The sequence below is a fragment of the Cinclus cinclus genome, chromosome 31 (assembly GCF_963662255.1).
Source record: "Cinclus cinclus chromosome 31, bCinCin1.1, whole genome shotgun sequence".
Taxonomy (NCBI): Eukaryota; Metazoa; Chordata; class Aves; order Passeriformes; family Cinclidae; genus Cinclus; species Cinclus cinclus.
In genome coordinates, this window is record NC_085076.1 from 1,026,051 (window position 1) to 1,040,626 (window position 14,576).

The following is a 14,576-nucleotide window of genomic DNA, read 5'->3' on the forward strand; positions in this document are numbered from 1 at the left end:
AACGGGATCCAGCGGGGACACGATGGGACACAACGGGATCCAGCGGGGACACGATGGGACACAACGGGATCCAGCGGGGAACACGGCCCTACCCGCGCCCACCCGGGGCAGCCCCGGGACTCCCCTCCCGGATCTCGGGGATCTTCTGTCAACTCCCGGACCCCATCCCCACATCCCCAGCCCCCAGGGATCCCCCTCCCCGCCAAGATCCCCCTCTCTCCCAGCCCCTCGGCTCCCCCCAGCCCCGGGGATCCCTCGACCCTTGGGGTCCCCCCCCCCCCCCCCAGCCCCGGGAATTCCCCACATTGCCCCCACCCCTACCACGGTCTTTGGCTCCAACCCTCATCCAAAGCAGCAGCAGGGAGCCGAATATTTATACATTTATTTATAATGAAAGTATGATTCGAATTATTTACAACACATCGGAAAGCTGAGGTTTGTACAAGTGAGGCATCCCGGCTGCAGCAGTGACACAGCCCCTTCTCAAAACCACAGCTCCTGTCCCAAAAGCTGCCCAGTGCCTTGGAGCAGTCCCCATGCACCAGTCCCTGTCTGCACCAGCCCACCCCACTCAGCCCCCGGTGCAGTTCATATCCAAAACAGCCCAGAAACAACAGTCCAAAAACTCATTCCCAGCTTCTGCACATGAGGCAGGAGCTGCTGGACCCAACTGCTGCCCTTTGGGAAACCACCATGGAACCTTCTGGCTCTGGTGGAATCCAGTCAATGAGTGAAGATACAGGGATGAGCCTCTGGAAAAGGAATTCCTGCTGTGTGGGAGCGAGTCCTGGGATGACTGGAAACAATTCTGTACCAGGGCTACAGTGCCAAGTCCACCTGGGGCAAAGTGGACCTATCCAAAAACCTGAGCATCCCCCCATCCCAACATCAGCCTAGAACAAGAACTTGTGGGATTGGCAAAAGTCACATTTCAAAACAAAACCAAGCCGAGTTACAGGAGATGCTTGAAATAAAAACAAGAGTTTTCAAAATGTGATGCTCAAATTTTTCACAGCTGCTGGATGTTCCTTCCCCCTGGTCAAAGTCCAAAATTGAGGGTGAGTCACCAGTAGATTACTGGGGCTGACAGCAGGAGCACTCCAAAAATGCAAACGCAGAGTGAAGTCAGTGTCACTGACTCTTCCCTTTAAGTTATCTGGGAAAAACGAAAATATGACACAAGAGGCTTCCTTGGTTCCTCTTTACAGCACTTCTCCCTTGCACAAGGGACTAGCCCCATCAGGATGCTATTACAAATATTCCTTTTTAAAATTGACAAATACACTGCCAAAAATGAGGATTTTAAAAACAATGGAGCCCTTCCAAGGGGAAACTGGCTTCTGCAAATGTAAAAACAACGCGTCTTTGCCAAGTTCAATTCTGGAATATACATGCATTATTGCTAGAGGGGAAAAACCAGATGAATGAAAACTCTTGTGCAGTTTTTATGGTGCCATCCAGAACGGCATCTGTTGTTTAGCTCGCTGTTGTGAGGATGGGTACTGGTACCCCAAACTCCAGCCCTGTGAAAAAGTACTTGCGTTTTTATGGCCACCGTGTTCCTCCTCTTCATCTGATGAATCTCCAGCATAGGCCACTAATCCAAAGCCCTTCTCTGCAGTTTTCATCTTCTTGGCTTGATGATCTAGGAGGGGAAAACAAAACAAGCCCCCCAGCCCCAAAGAAGGAAAAAATAAAAACAAACAAAAAGAGATAAAATGCCCCAAAACGAGTTAATAATAATAAAAAAAAGGATGTTAATTGTAAATTGTTAGTTGGACACCATTTTGAGGTCACAAGGCCAATGGTCATCCAAGGTCGAAGGCCACACGAAACAGCACCAGCAACAGCCATGTGATCCATCAGAACCATGTAAGAGAACAGAGAAACAAGAAAAAACACACAGAAAAGGTAAAGTTAGCAAATGGCTCTCAGTGAGGGCAATTTCACCGTTAAAGAGATCAACACGCAAAGAAAAGTAGAAATTTTGGTTCAAAAGGAAGCTAACAGGAGAGCAATGTCTGGGAGCAAGACTGCAGAAGAACTAAGGTTAACCAGGCTGGGTGATGTCCCTGCAGAGCTGAAAGCATTGAGCTGCCTGCAGAGTTCAACAACTGCATGTCTGACCAAGTTCCAACCCTTGCTGAGTGACAGCCCTAGGAAAGATGAAATCCTGACAGCACTTGTGTTGTCTGCAGCCAGCAAAGTGTGAAATCCCCACCTGAGCAGACTTCTTCCCACACTCATCAGTGCCTCTGAGGCATCTGCTCACAGTGCAAAGCCTCATCTGTGCCACAAAACCCCACCACATTCTGTGGTGCCTGATGGATCAAAACTCCCTGTCTTTAGTCCCTCACTTAATTAAACTCCCCTCATTCCATACAGATATTTATTAAAGCTTTGAGAAACAACCTGTGTGTATAACCACAGCAAATATCACTGTTTTTAGAGCAGTGCAATGTCACCTGCTTTGCACTTCAACACAGAACAGCCAAAAAAAAAAAAAAAAAAAAAATCACCAGTTTAGACACGTGTTAAAACCAGCAGCAGCTCATTTGGGAAAGGAAATTGGACTTACAGGGGTATTTGGGAAAGGAAACTGGACTTGCAAGGGCATTTGAGCTGTGCACTCACCATGGCTGCCTGGTAAAGACCCCGCACCTTTTCTTTCTTCCGATTCCGATTTCATTCCAGTGACAGGAAAAGCTGGCGGAGGCATCAACTGCCTGTTTGAAGGAATATTTTTTGTTTTTTAAACCAAGCTAAGAGTCAAAAATAATAAAAAACAAATTCCAAACTCAGCCCTTAGCCTGAGGAGTTGAAGTTTAAATTCCCTGACTCATCCAATGACTGTACTGGACTGGAGGGACTGATGGTCCCTATCTGGAGCTCTCCAAGGACTGTCCTCTCCCAACATTCTCACCTCCAAATGGGGCAGGAATGGATCAGATGGATGGACTAGAGGGGTAAGGAACTGCCTGGATGGCCACATCCAAGGAGCTACAGGTACAGCTTAAATGTCCAAAATGAAACCAGTAACAAGTGCTGGGGCCAGTACAATGGAACGTGTGACAGTGGCAGAATACCACACAAAGACTTAAGGAGAAGTGGAAGTTTTCATTCTGTAGCATCAAAAGGTAACCCCTGCATCACTTCTCCTTAAAAAATTAAACTCAAAATAAAAAAAAAATTTAAAAAACCCCACCCACAACTGACATTTGGATTTTATGAGTTTTTTGTGGTTTTTGGTATTGATCTTTTGGAGAGCACTGCTTTTGACCTGAGGCCTTGGAGAAGGCTGCCAAATTTGAGTGATGAAGTTAAAATCACGGGTGTGTGGTTAAATAGAAATGTGTGATTTCACATGGTGAAGGGTTCCAAATTTGAGGGTTTTATAGTGTAGTAATAGATATGGGACAAGATGGAGGATTTTGGGTGCTGTCTTCTTCAGTGTTCATCTTCCTTCATGATTTCAGGTCGTAGTTTTTGGTTGGACAGTCAGTGCTGCACTGAGGGTCAAGGGAATTTAATTATTGGGTTAAAAGTATAAATAATATAGGTGTTAATTCTCTATTGGACTGTTTAGCTTTAAGAGACCTTGTAGCAGCTGGATTCATCTCCATTTTGCTCACTTTTAGTTGGTAGCTAGAAGTGTTGCAGAACTTTCCGTACTTTTGATAAGATTTAATAAACAACCAAGCCCAAACACTTGAAAATCCCTTTCCTTTGTGTGTTTTTTAACCCTGGCTCTGAGTGAAAACAGAAGAGACTCCAGACAAACCACTAATTAAGTGGTGCAAAACCACCACCACGGTTACACACAACCAAACAATCCCCAAGGCACAGAAGAGAACATGAAGCACATCTCTGAAATAAGCTTTGCAGGAGGAACAGTGAGCCTGGCCATGATATCCTCACTCACCTGTCCCTCTCTCTCTCCTTTCCTGAGGAACTCGCTGGCTTCGACGCGGCTCCCTCGATTTCACTCTGACTGGAGAAGCCTGTACCTAAATTAGTCATATGAATGGGTCCATGCTATGAGCAGAAAAACACACGGCATTAGCAAATCTACAGCTACAACAAAAGCTACAGCTCCTTAATGATACTGTTAGGAAACCCAACCTTTCAGAGCATATGGAGCCTCTAATCACCGCTGCTACACAAAATGCTTTCTCCTAAAAATACTGAGGGCAGAGTGGTAGGAAACACGCTTGAGCATCACTCTGGAAGACTCCTCACCACCTATTCCACCTCAAAAGTAGTTCAGGACAATAAAGAGAGCTGCTCCCTTCATGGGTCACCTATTACCTCCTCAGTCAGCTAATTCTGAACACTGAACAGACCTCATGCCACAGGAATCTGCTTGAGATTCTAATATTAGCTCTAACTCACAGGCAGTTCCTTATTACTTCTAGGCAAAGTTTTTATTAAGGGTTTTGCCTGTGGCAGGGGTGTAGCATCAGAGAAAGATTTACAGACACTCCCTTTGCTCACATGCAAACTGGAAGAACTCAAAATTATTTTTCTTAAAATTATCTATCTAAAAAACAAATAAATTAAGCTTTCAAACTAGACTTCTTGAAATCCTCTCAAGTGCAACCTGCAAGGTGAATGGGAAAAACTGGAAGTTATTACAATTCCCTCCCTTAAAAAGCCAACCTAAAGACCCTGAAAATTCCAATAAAGCCCAAAAAAATCTCCCTTTAAGCCAAGCAGTCCCACGCTCTTGTCATGTCTGTGACCTGGATGCACCACTTGTCTTTGGGAAGGGCTGAGGGTATGGAAAGCAGCTGGAATGAGTTAAGCCACAGCTTTAGTGCAGTGCATCCATTCAGAGACACCAAAGTGTGGGCCCTGTGCTTTGGAACAACCACTGCCCTCTGCCCAAGACCCTGCACAACTGCTCCAACAACCTGTGCTAGCAGAACCTCTAACCAACCCCGCTCTGCCTTGGAGGGAAGTTAAAATTGCTGATTTTATTCCACCTGGTATCCCAGCAGTCCTGACTCTCTCTCATCAGGCAGTTCCTCGGTGAAGCGTCTCTTTTGGCCCTGGGGATGGGGCTGGACCTGTGGCTGGGTACCAGTTGGCATGGTGGTTTTTACTGGGGCAGCAGGAAGGAAAGGAGCGCTCAGTGGACTCTGCCAGGCACAAGTTAAGAGAGAAAACACAAGAAAATTTGATAATATGCATGTAAAGTATTCATTCAATGCAGCGCCATACAAAGGAGCAGAACACACAAAGAGCTTGTCCAGATTATAGGAGAACTTAGAGAAAAACGCACAGCTGAAGAGGTAAAACAAGTATTTAGAGAATGTTCCCACCTCAAAGTAATCTCCATCTGTAACTTAAACTCATGCACCTACATAGGGGCATCACAGAGCATGATGATGCTTCTCAGAAATGAGCCCCCACACCCCCTGATAATGTCCTTCCTGTTCAGAGGGAATATGAAAAATGCAGTAGGAAGCTGCCACATGACAATTCAGTTGCTTGGAAGAAGGATCAGCTAAGCAATAACAAAAAACCCAAACGCCCCCTTTAAAAAAAAAACAAAACAAAGCAGCAAAAACCCACAAACAAAGTCCTCGAGAAGAATTCTCCACCTACAGCTACAAAAGTTTATTCTTGCTGATGAAGTGTCCAACTACCCAGCAGAGAGTGACCTTGGGCATACCTGGCCAGTGCTGGCTGGAGGCTGGACCTGAGGTATCGGGTACTGGGTGGGCACAGGTGGCACTGCTGTGGGCAACGTTGGGAGGACTCCAGGAGCCAAGGGCACAGCAGGGGGGACTATCCCTGGTACCCCATAGGGAGGCTGGACAGGCTGCTGAGGAGGGGGAACCACAGGATAACCAGACTGGTACCCATTGGAAGGGTAATAGGAGGGCTGGGAAGGGACGCTGTTGATTGTGGCTGGCTGGGTGAAGCCTGGGGGGAGAGGGAGAAAGGACATCTTAGTTCTGCCATCCCCAGCAAAACAGCCAGTTTAATTCCAAATGTAAAAGAAGCTGGACTCTCAAGGTTGAGTTACTGCTGATATTTACCTGCCAAGGGAACTGCAGTCGTTATCTGGTTCACAAATCGGGAGTACTCAGCATGAACCTACAAAGAATTTCAAAGATTAGGTAATATAAATGTATTTACAATATTGACCAGACAAAAATGTATTTACAGTATTGACTAGACAAAAATGTATTTACAATATTGACCTTTATGCAATTCCCCATAACCATGTGAGGGAATGCTGATTATAGAACACACTGTACACAAGGACAGCAATAACCCAAACTTAACTATCCACCCACCAAAACCCCAGTAAGTATCCCCCTGATCCTACTGGCCTCTGTGGCAGATTTGTGTAAATTATGGGATAATCTTGCATAGGAAAGAGAGTGGCAAATGAATTATTACAATAGAAGCACAGAGAATAAAAAAGTTTCCAATTATTTTCCAAGAGATTTCATAGCCCATACTCAATTATCAACTGAAAGACTGACCAGCACTTTATTTTCATTCATATAAGAGAAGCTGAGAAATTGAATTTTCTCTCTGTATATGTGAGAGATTTTCTATAATCTTTTTTGCTCCACCAATCACTTTATCTTTCCTAAAGCACACAGTGCAGCTCTGGACATCATGTAAAGCTGAAGAAAAGGAAGATGGAGCAACGAGCAAAAAGAAGGATATTTTTAATGTTTGCAGTCAGACATTCCCTTGTCCTCACCCCCAGCTCTGCTCAGGAAGCATTTGCATTTTTTTCCCCTAGAATTCCAGTACTCTAGCTCCTTCCTGAGAAATATTTATTCCCTGTACAAGAATTACACAGCAGTGCTTGAAAGGAGAAACCCATGAGCAAGTCAGACACATGAACAGCTTTGCTGAATGCATTAAGAATTCCTTAGCCAAGCACACCTCAAAGCTACAAAAGGCTCTGAAATCTCGTATTTGTAAGAGTTACTCACGGTTTGCAACAGGTTCTCACACAGCTTTTTAGCAGCTGCCAAACCTTCTGGCTTTGGGTGACTGAAAACACACACAAAAAAACTCATGAGAACAAACTTTTCTGTCAAATTTGGGAGCTCCTTCTTTACCCTATCACCATATCACCCTTATCACTTCAGAGACATCTCTATTAAGTTTTTGAGTCTGGTTTGAATTATTTCATTTCCATTAAATCAGTCAAAATTAAGAACTCCCCACAGTGATTAAACACTAAGCAACATTCCTGACTGGCCACTGGGATTTTGTTATGCTTTTTTTTGGAACTCCCCCATACCTGATGTAGATGTACATGGGTTCAAAGGCTTCTCTGCCTGATGCTGGTTCTATGCAACCTGAGCCTTTCCCTCGAAGAAAGACTTTGGCACCAGTTTCAATCTGAATGTGCTGCAAGTAGGAGCAACCAGGCCCTTCCACCTTCTCTTTCACGTTAAATGTGGGAACAGCATGTTCCAGCCCAACAAATAACTTGTCCTGGACATAATGCATCTGTAAATGAACAGCAAAAGCTTAATATTCCACATTAATAGGATGTTCATGTCACTGAGGGCAAACATCTCATTGCCGTGACAGTCAGAAGAGGTCAGTGTGAGATGGCACAGTGAGCCCTCTGCTTTTCTGGAAGTAGGACTGCTCTCTCCATCCCTTTTCTTTTAGGAGGCTACTATCACCTGAGTCTCACACTCCAGACTCAGTTTTGCTAGTCCTCCAGATTTCACAACACAAAGTGAGGGTGATTTTTTGGGGGGTGTTTTTTCATCTTTTGGTTGCAGGTCTGTTTTTTAATAAATAACACATGACGTGCTTGTTTTGTAAAAGGTAAATGTTGCAAGCAGTAATCAATGAAATCCAAATCAGTGGATCACTCACCCCTGACTGGAATGGAGGTTTTTGGCCAACAGCTGGAGTTATCTGAGTGATAGGGGCTGGCTGGTGATACACAGTCACTGTGGCTCCATTGAAGGTCGGGCTGGAGCCCGTGGCTGCTTTCACCACTCCATTGGTAATGATCTCTTTGATTCTGTTAACAGCTCCTGGTTGAGAGAAGATGAAATTCATTCTTACTCAGCTGCCCAGAGTAAGCAAACTGTGACATGACAGGGTTACTTTCTATATTCTGTGACAGGACTGCATCTGCCAGTGGGGCCCAGGATTAGCATTCCAGTATGGGATCACACAGGATCACCAGGGAATGGCTGGAGCTGTGTCAGGAAAGGTTTAGGTTGGATATCAGGAACAGGTTCTTCCCCCAGAGGGTGCTGGGCACTGCCCAGGCTCCCCAGGGAATGGGCACAGCCCCGAGGCTGCCAGAGCTCCAGAAACCTTTGGACAATGGTCCCAGGGATGCACAGGGCAGATTGCTGGGTGTCTGTGCAAGGCCTGAGGTTAGACTGGATGATCCCTGTGGGTCCCTTCCAGTTTAGGTATTCCATGAAGTATCAGAATTTCTTCTCCAATTCCACCCTGATAAAGCTTGGGCCAATGTTTTAAGGAAAGGCCAGGGCCCTGCACCAGGGAAGAACAATCCCAGACACCAGCACAGGCTGGGGGTGACCAGCTGAGGAGGATCTGAGGGGTGTCACCAAGCTGTCCCCAAGGGCCAGGGGACACTGGGGTCCTGGGGTGGGTAAGGATGAGCATTCCCAGCAGGGCAGGAAGTGATCCTGCCCCTCTGCCCAGCCCTGGGAGGCACCTCAGGAATTCTGTGTCCAGCTTGGGCATCCTCAGCAGGGAGAGGGTACCAGAGGTTGCCAAAGAAGGGCTTGGAGAGATCCCTGCCCAGGAAAGGCTGAGGGAGCTGGGGCTGCTCAGCCTGCAGAGGAGCCCCAGCTGGGAGGGGCCCTCAGCCCTGGGTGTCCCTGAGTGCAGGGAAGGGCAGAGCAGGGCCCAGGCTCTGCTCCGGGGCCCAGCAATGGCACCAGAGCCACGGGCAGGGACTGAGCCCAGCAATTGTCCCTGTATAGGAGGCAGAACTTCTGCCCTGGGCAGTGCCCAGGCCTGAGCAGAGCCCAGAGAGGCTGTGGAGCCTCATCCCTGGGGTTATCCCAGCCCCACCTGGCTACAGTCCTGTGCTCTGTGCTCTGGGATGGCCCTGTCAGAGCAGGGAGGTGGAACCAGATGTGACCCTCTGTGGTCCCTTCTTGTAGGAGGTCTCCCTCTCACACAGCTCTTCCCATGGATTTCAGTGTGTTACCAGTGAGATACGAGCTGTACCTGCTCACTCCCCCACCTTCTTTGTAGTTTATCCCAAGTTTTGGTTTCCTGATGAATGCAGTACATGGCACCTCAGGGATTTCTGAGCAGAGATCTCAGTATCAATGTTTGAATGGAGTCTGCTATCACCACCGAGATGTTTATAGCTCAAATCCAACACAGCCACTCAGACAAACCCTTCATCACAAAGAGGGAGTGAAAAAGCAGAAAGAATGTTTTGTACTCACTGTCAACCAGCTCCCGTGTCTGACCCTGCACGTGAAGATACAAAGGACGATCTCTGGAAAGAAAAATCCAAATATTCAGTTAAACCCACAGACAACACACTAGTAGTGGATCCAACCTAATTATATCAGTCATTACACACAGAAAGTCTCCCATAAAAATCTGAAATGCTCTCCAGAAAACAGAATACAAATTCATTAAGTATCACCATGCTCAGGCAGAAGAGTTCTGCACTGAAAATATGATTCAGGAGTTGATGATGACTCATAAAAGTTACACCACTGAAAACTTTAATTGGTTTGCTCAAATAAATGGTTCACCAAGTAAAAGCAGCAAGAAATTTCGTATTTTGGAAGTTGCAGTGTTCTGTGGTATAGGATCATATTTACAGGAAAATGGACATGTGGTAAATGAACCAGCCTAAACCTTCTGCATGAGGTCATCTCTGTGGGTAAAAAAGCTGATGTTGCAGGAAGAAGAAAGTTACTGACAAAACATAGAGGTGTCAACCTGAGTAAAATGACACTTATGGCATCAATCAATTAGATTCAAAAAACAGAAGTGTGTTTGCCTCATGGACAAAGTGGAGCTACCAATGAAATAATGTGTGACTGTTAATCCAAAATAAGAAGTAAATATAAACAATGATTCGAAGTAAATAAACAGCTTTTGTTTGATTCACATTGAATCATGCAGAGTCCTTAGTCTTCTCTCCTCACTGTGGGGAGAAGTTGAGCACAGTGGGATCTGTCAGGGTGATGGTTGGTGTGGTTGTTATTTTAGCCAAGCAGTATTAGGCAGGCAGGACCATCAGAACGGCAAATTTATGGGTGACACTGCTCATGGAGAACCAACCAAACAGGAACCCCAGCACTTTGTCACCTCTGGAGAAAAGAAGCAGAACCTCCCAAAAAAGAAATACAAACCCAGGTCCCACTTTGGCTTTCTCTTCTGCAGTCATGAACCTCCCTCGCGTGGAGACAGCTGCTCCACTCAGGCGACTGATCTGCAAAAAACGTACAAAGCCCAGTGACACACCTGCCAATAGCAAACAAGGCACAGAACACCAGAGTTTACACAATGCTGTGGTGAAAAAACCCAGAAATCATTAATCAAGTGCTAAGAGACTGATGCTGGCTCTGAAGTCATCACACATTGATTTACTGAACAAACCAATAAACGACTAAACAAACGCCTTTAGATTTCCAGAAGGACAACACCACTGGACAAAGTTCACTGCAAGTTCTTTTAACCTTCCAGGTTAACCCAATCTCCTCAGTGAACCTGACAGGTACAGCTGGACACCGTTAAGAAAGCTCAGAGCTCTCTGCCAAGGCCATGGGTATGGGACTTACCTCATCCTGGGTCTGGCCTCTGGTCAGCAGGTTCCTGCAGGTGAGGGGGACGTCGTTGATCTCCACCTCTGCCACCACAAGGTCATCTTTGCTTTTACTCGTAGCTGGACCTTTTCCCAGAGCCTGCAGCTTCAAGGAGAATTGTTGCAAAAGATCAGTGTGTGGAAAGAACTGATGCAAGAAAAATAAACCCAGCCCAGAACTCGAGGGATGAAAATCCTTCTGGCTCACTCCTTTTAGTTGTTAAACTCTTGACAGAGATCCGTGGAAAGCACACTGGACCTACTGCTTGATCTGCCTCCTCACAGCCCTGGGCCCAAATAAACACACCAGCTTTATCTTCAGCATGTATTAGTAGAATAGTTAATGTTTCTCTTCTGTACATGATGTGAACTGAGCTGTAGAGCTGCTTGAACAGAAACCAAATCATTTTACACTTGAACTGGCAGCTCTCACAGAAATCTAAGAAGCCAATGAAATGTGTTCCTCATGTTTGCAGCTCCTGCTCCTCTTAATAGGCTTTACAGAGACAGAATTTAGAATTTCTGTTCAAGATTTGAACTTATTCACACTACAATTCTCTCTATCTTTTCTTAAGACAGGGGTGTAACATTTTGTGTCAGGCTAAGGACAAAAAAAAAAAGCCACAGTCATAGATTCAGAAGATACAATGGAAGAGCTGGGAATTACCACAAAGACCTTTTCAATGTACAGTGTTAGTACAACCTTCTAAATATTCTGAAATTAATTTTGGGGACATAAAGGTAAAACAACACTCTTTAAAAAAAGAGAACCTTCCAGGATCACCCATCCACTCTCACAAATATCACTTGAAGCACTTGCAGGAGAGCCACAAAGCAGCTACAGAGGGACTCCAGCACAGGGCACTGTTCTGACTTTCAACTGCTCCACTCTTTCCACACTTAAAAAAAAGCACATTCATTAACCTGCAGCTCCTTAATTTCCATTCCCTCACAACCTGAAAGGTCATCAGACTTAATTGCTCTAGAAGTGCCATCACTGAACACGTTCTACCAGAAGCAGCATATGCAATGAAAGAACTATACGTGTATTATATACATTTCTTACTAAATTAAAAAATTAAAAAACTGTGCAGTAAAAATTGGCACCTCAAATGCACATTAATTACTTGGTTAATGGTTCCCAGAGCAAAACAGTTTGTCACAGGATACCAGAATGCCACTGGAGCTTGTGACAAAAACAGAGCTGGGAGAATGAGACAGCACCAGCACCTGTTAATTTTTGGATGTCTCAAAGTGCCAGTCAGCAAATAGATTTTACTTCCATGGGCTATGATTATGGAGATTCCCTGAAACCAGGCCGTGTGCCCTTACAGCTGGGAATTCCACCCATTCTGGGTGAATTGTTCAGCACTGAGAAGCAAATCCCCTAATTTCCATGTGGGATTCCTGACAGCAACATTCCAAGAAACACCTGCTGCTAATCTCACACAGGAAAAAGGCTGCAGAGGTGGCTTCAGCCCCAGAAGTGACAGAGAAGTAATTAAAGAGAATTTGTGAAAATTTCCCATTATTTTTTATCTGTAAGTAAATCCCATGGCAAAATGAGCACTCCTTTGGATGCAGCAAGGCAAACCCCCAGACTGGCACAGTGTCAAAAAGGAAATATAACACCACAAAATCCCACTGTTCTTGGTAATGTTCTATCTTAACAAGTTTGGATGGAAATTGAGGTCCTCAAAAATGGAAGGGAAGGAGTCCAGAGGAGATCACAGAGATGTGCCCAGGGCTGGAGCCCCTTTGCCCTGGGGAGAGGAAGGGGAGAGGAAGGGGAGAGGAAGGGGAGAGGAAGGGGAGAGGAAGGGGAGAGGAAGGGGAGAGGAAGGGGAGAGGAAGGGGAGAGGAAGGGGAGAGGAAGGGGAGACCTCAGAGCCCCTGCCAGGGCCTAAAGGAGATTTATAAAAGAGAGGGAGAAGGACTTTTTATAAGGGCTCATAGTAACAGGACACAGGCCAATGGTTTTAAAATGGCAGAGGGCAGGGTTAGATGGGATATTGGGAAGGAATTACTCTCTGTGAGGGTGTCAGGCCCTGGCACAGGGTGCCCAGAGAAGCTGCCCCTGGATCCCTGGAAGTGTCCAAGGCCGGGCTGGATGGGGCTGGGAGCAACCTGGGATGGTGGAAGGTGACCCTGCCATGGCAGGGGTGGGACAAGATGTGCTCTAAGGTCTCTTCCAACCCAAATCCCCCTATGATTCCATGAAACTTGAAACAGCTTCTAAACTTGGCTCTAGCACAGGCTAAGGACACACAGAAGAGCAAGACAAGACTGTGCCTGGAACTGGAAAAGTGGCTTTAAGTTACACTTGCTTTAGAATAGAAAACTCAGAGACTATTTAAGAGGAACACACAGGGACCATCCAACTGCCTGAGCTCATCAGAGTCAACCAGGCTCAGGGTAGGGCTCAGCAAATGCTGAACAAGCTGTTTAGCACTCAGACATACAGCTCCTATTGGTTACTTCTTTAGCCACGAAAATAACTCGTGCCCCTATTTTAAAGCAGTTGTTTCACACAGCAGTTTTTCCATCAGATCGGCTATCTGGAAAACACTTCAGGAAAAACACTTTAATATCTGGACTCGAACCTTGTGCCTCCCTTACAACTCAGAATATTCCACGGTTCCGAGAACAAAAGTTTTCCACCTCGTTAAAGATAGCTTTGGTAAAAGTCTTATAGCAGTCTGACCTCACAACCATTCATTACTTTCTGTTTTGCTGAAAAATGTTTTTTAAAATTATTTCCGACTGCTTTTATTGCACCAAATTTCATCGCCTCCCGGCTCGGCGACAAACCAAGAACCCAGCCATGACACCTCCGCGCCCACCCACCTTGTCCGTCGTGCTGGGCGCCGGCTTCAGCTTGCCTTTGGCCATCAGCATCGCGTTGATCTTCGCCGCCACGGCCGCAGCCGCATCCAGTGCTCCCGAGGGCGCGGCGGAGCTCTCGGACCCGGCCACGGCGGCGCCGCCATCGCCGCCCCCGCCGGGGAACGGACGCCCGGGCAGCGGCGCCGTGCCGGGGAGGAGGAAATTGGGTGCCGGGCCGGGCTGGTCCCACTTGCTGCGGCGCCTGGAAAACGTGAGAGGGAACGTGAGGCAATGCCCCGCTGAGAGCCAGGGCCGCCCGAGCCGCAGCGGCCGAGCCTCACCCGCCCGTGGCCCCCGCGTCTCGCTGCGCTCCGCCGCCCGCCGACATGGCCGACACGGCTCCTGCGCGTCACTTCCGCCCGCGTCCGCCGCGCCACACCGCTTCCGGCCGCTGCCATGGCAACTGCGCACTCTCTTCCGGCTGTTGCCATGGCGACGATACGGCCACTTCCGGCCGTTGCCATGACGACGGGCGTGGCACCGCGGGGGTCAGGGCGTGGTGGGGGGGGGGGAAAAGACCCAATGATCACCGAGTCTAACTCCCCTCTATTATTTCCACGTGTATTATCCCAAGTAATATGCCATTTTGTCGAAATGAAGCCTAAATGTGCCTTAAAAATGACAATATAATATTGGCTTTTGCATTTATGTATCAGGTTTTGTTTGCTGCTTGATCACAAGTACTGGGATATGGTACAGTTTATAACTCTCTTTGGGTGTTTGTTAGTATAACCTAATCCAGCAGTTTAAGTATGTACTGTATAGATTATAGGAACAGTAGTGTGATTAATGTATTATACGGTAGGCCTTAGCAAAACACAAAATGTTAAAAAGTTTCTGTGTAACTAAGAGAATAGCGTGAAACAATTAT

The 14,576-nt window shown here is 46.6% G+C and overlaps 1 protein-coding gene and 1 non-coding gene across 4 annotated transcripts; both read right to left on the reverse strand.

Moving 5' to 3' along the window:
- Nucleotides 1-365: 365 nt before the first annotated feature.
- KHDC4 (KH domain containing 4, pre-mRNA splicing factor) lies at nt 366-14,036 on the reverse strand. 3 transcript variants are annotated; one of them, XM_062511486.1, is made up of 14 exons: nt 13,987-14,036; nt 13,667-13,907; nt 10,797-10,925; nt 10,368-10,447; nt 9,444-9,496; nt 7,873-8,036; nt 7,280-7,491; nt 6,966-7,026; nt 6,048-6,105; nt 5,678-5,931; nt 4,986-5,141; nt 3,923-4,035; nt 2,635-2,726; nt 366-1,645 (listed from the first exon to the last, which is right to left on the reverse strand). In XM_062511486.1, exons 1-14 carry the CDS (start codon nt 14,031-14,033, stop codon nt 1,446-1,448), a joined length of 1,860 nt encoding a protein of 619 aa, XP_062367470.1. In that variant the 5' UTR covers nt 14,034-14,036; the 3' UTR covers nt 366-1,445. The 3 variants fall into 3 exon arrangements, 2 of the variants coding, with proteins under 2 accessions (XP_062367470.1, XP_062367471.1); XR_009934081.1 differs by having other exon boundaries at nt 1,600-1,645; nt 3,923-4,007; XM_062511487.1 differs by lacking the exon at nt 366-1,645 and having other exon boundaries at nt 2,583-2,726; nt 3,923-4,007.
- Nucleotides 7,587-7,715, reverse strand: LOC134055388 (small Cajal body-specific RNA 4). Its single transcript, XR_009934084.1, has one exon. It is a non-coding gene; the product is annotated as a small Cajal body-specific RNA 4 (non-coding RNA).
- Nucleotides 14,037-14,576: the final 540 nt, after the last annotated feature.

Coding starts and splice junctions, on each gene's coding strand:
- KHDC4 (XM_062511486.1), bottom strand. CDS start 14,033: ATGTCGGCGGGCGGCGGAGCGCAGCGAGACGCGGGGGCCACGGGCGG. Junction 10,926..13,666: donor CGCCCAGCACGACGGACAAG/GTGGGTGGGCGC, acceptor TTCTCCTTGAAG/CTGCAGGCTCTGGGAAAAGG. Junction 1,646..2,634: donor GTCTTTACCAGGCAGCCATG/GTGAGTGCACAG, acceptor TTCCCCTCCTAG/ATCATCAAGCCAAGAAGATG.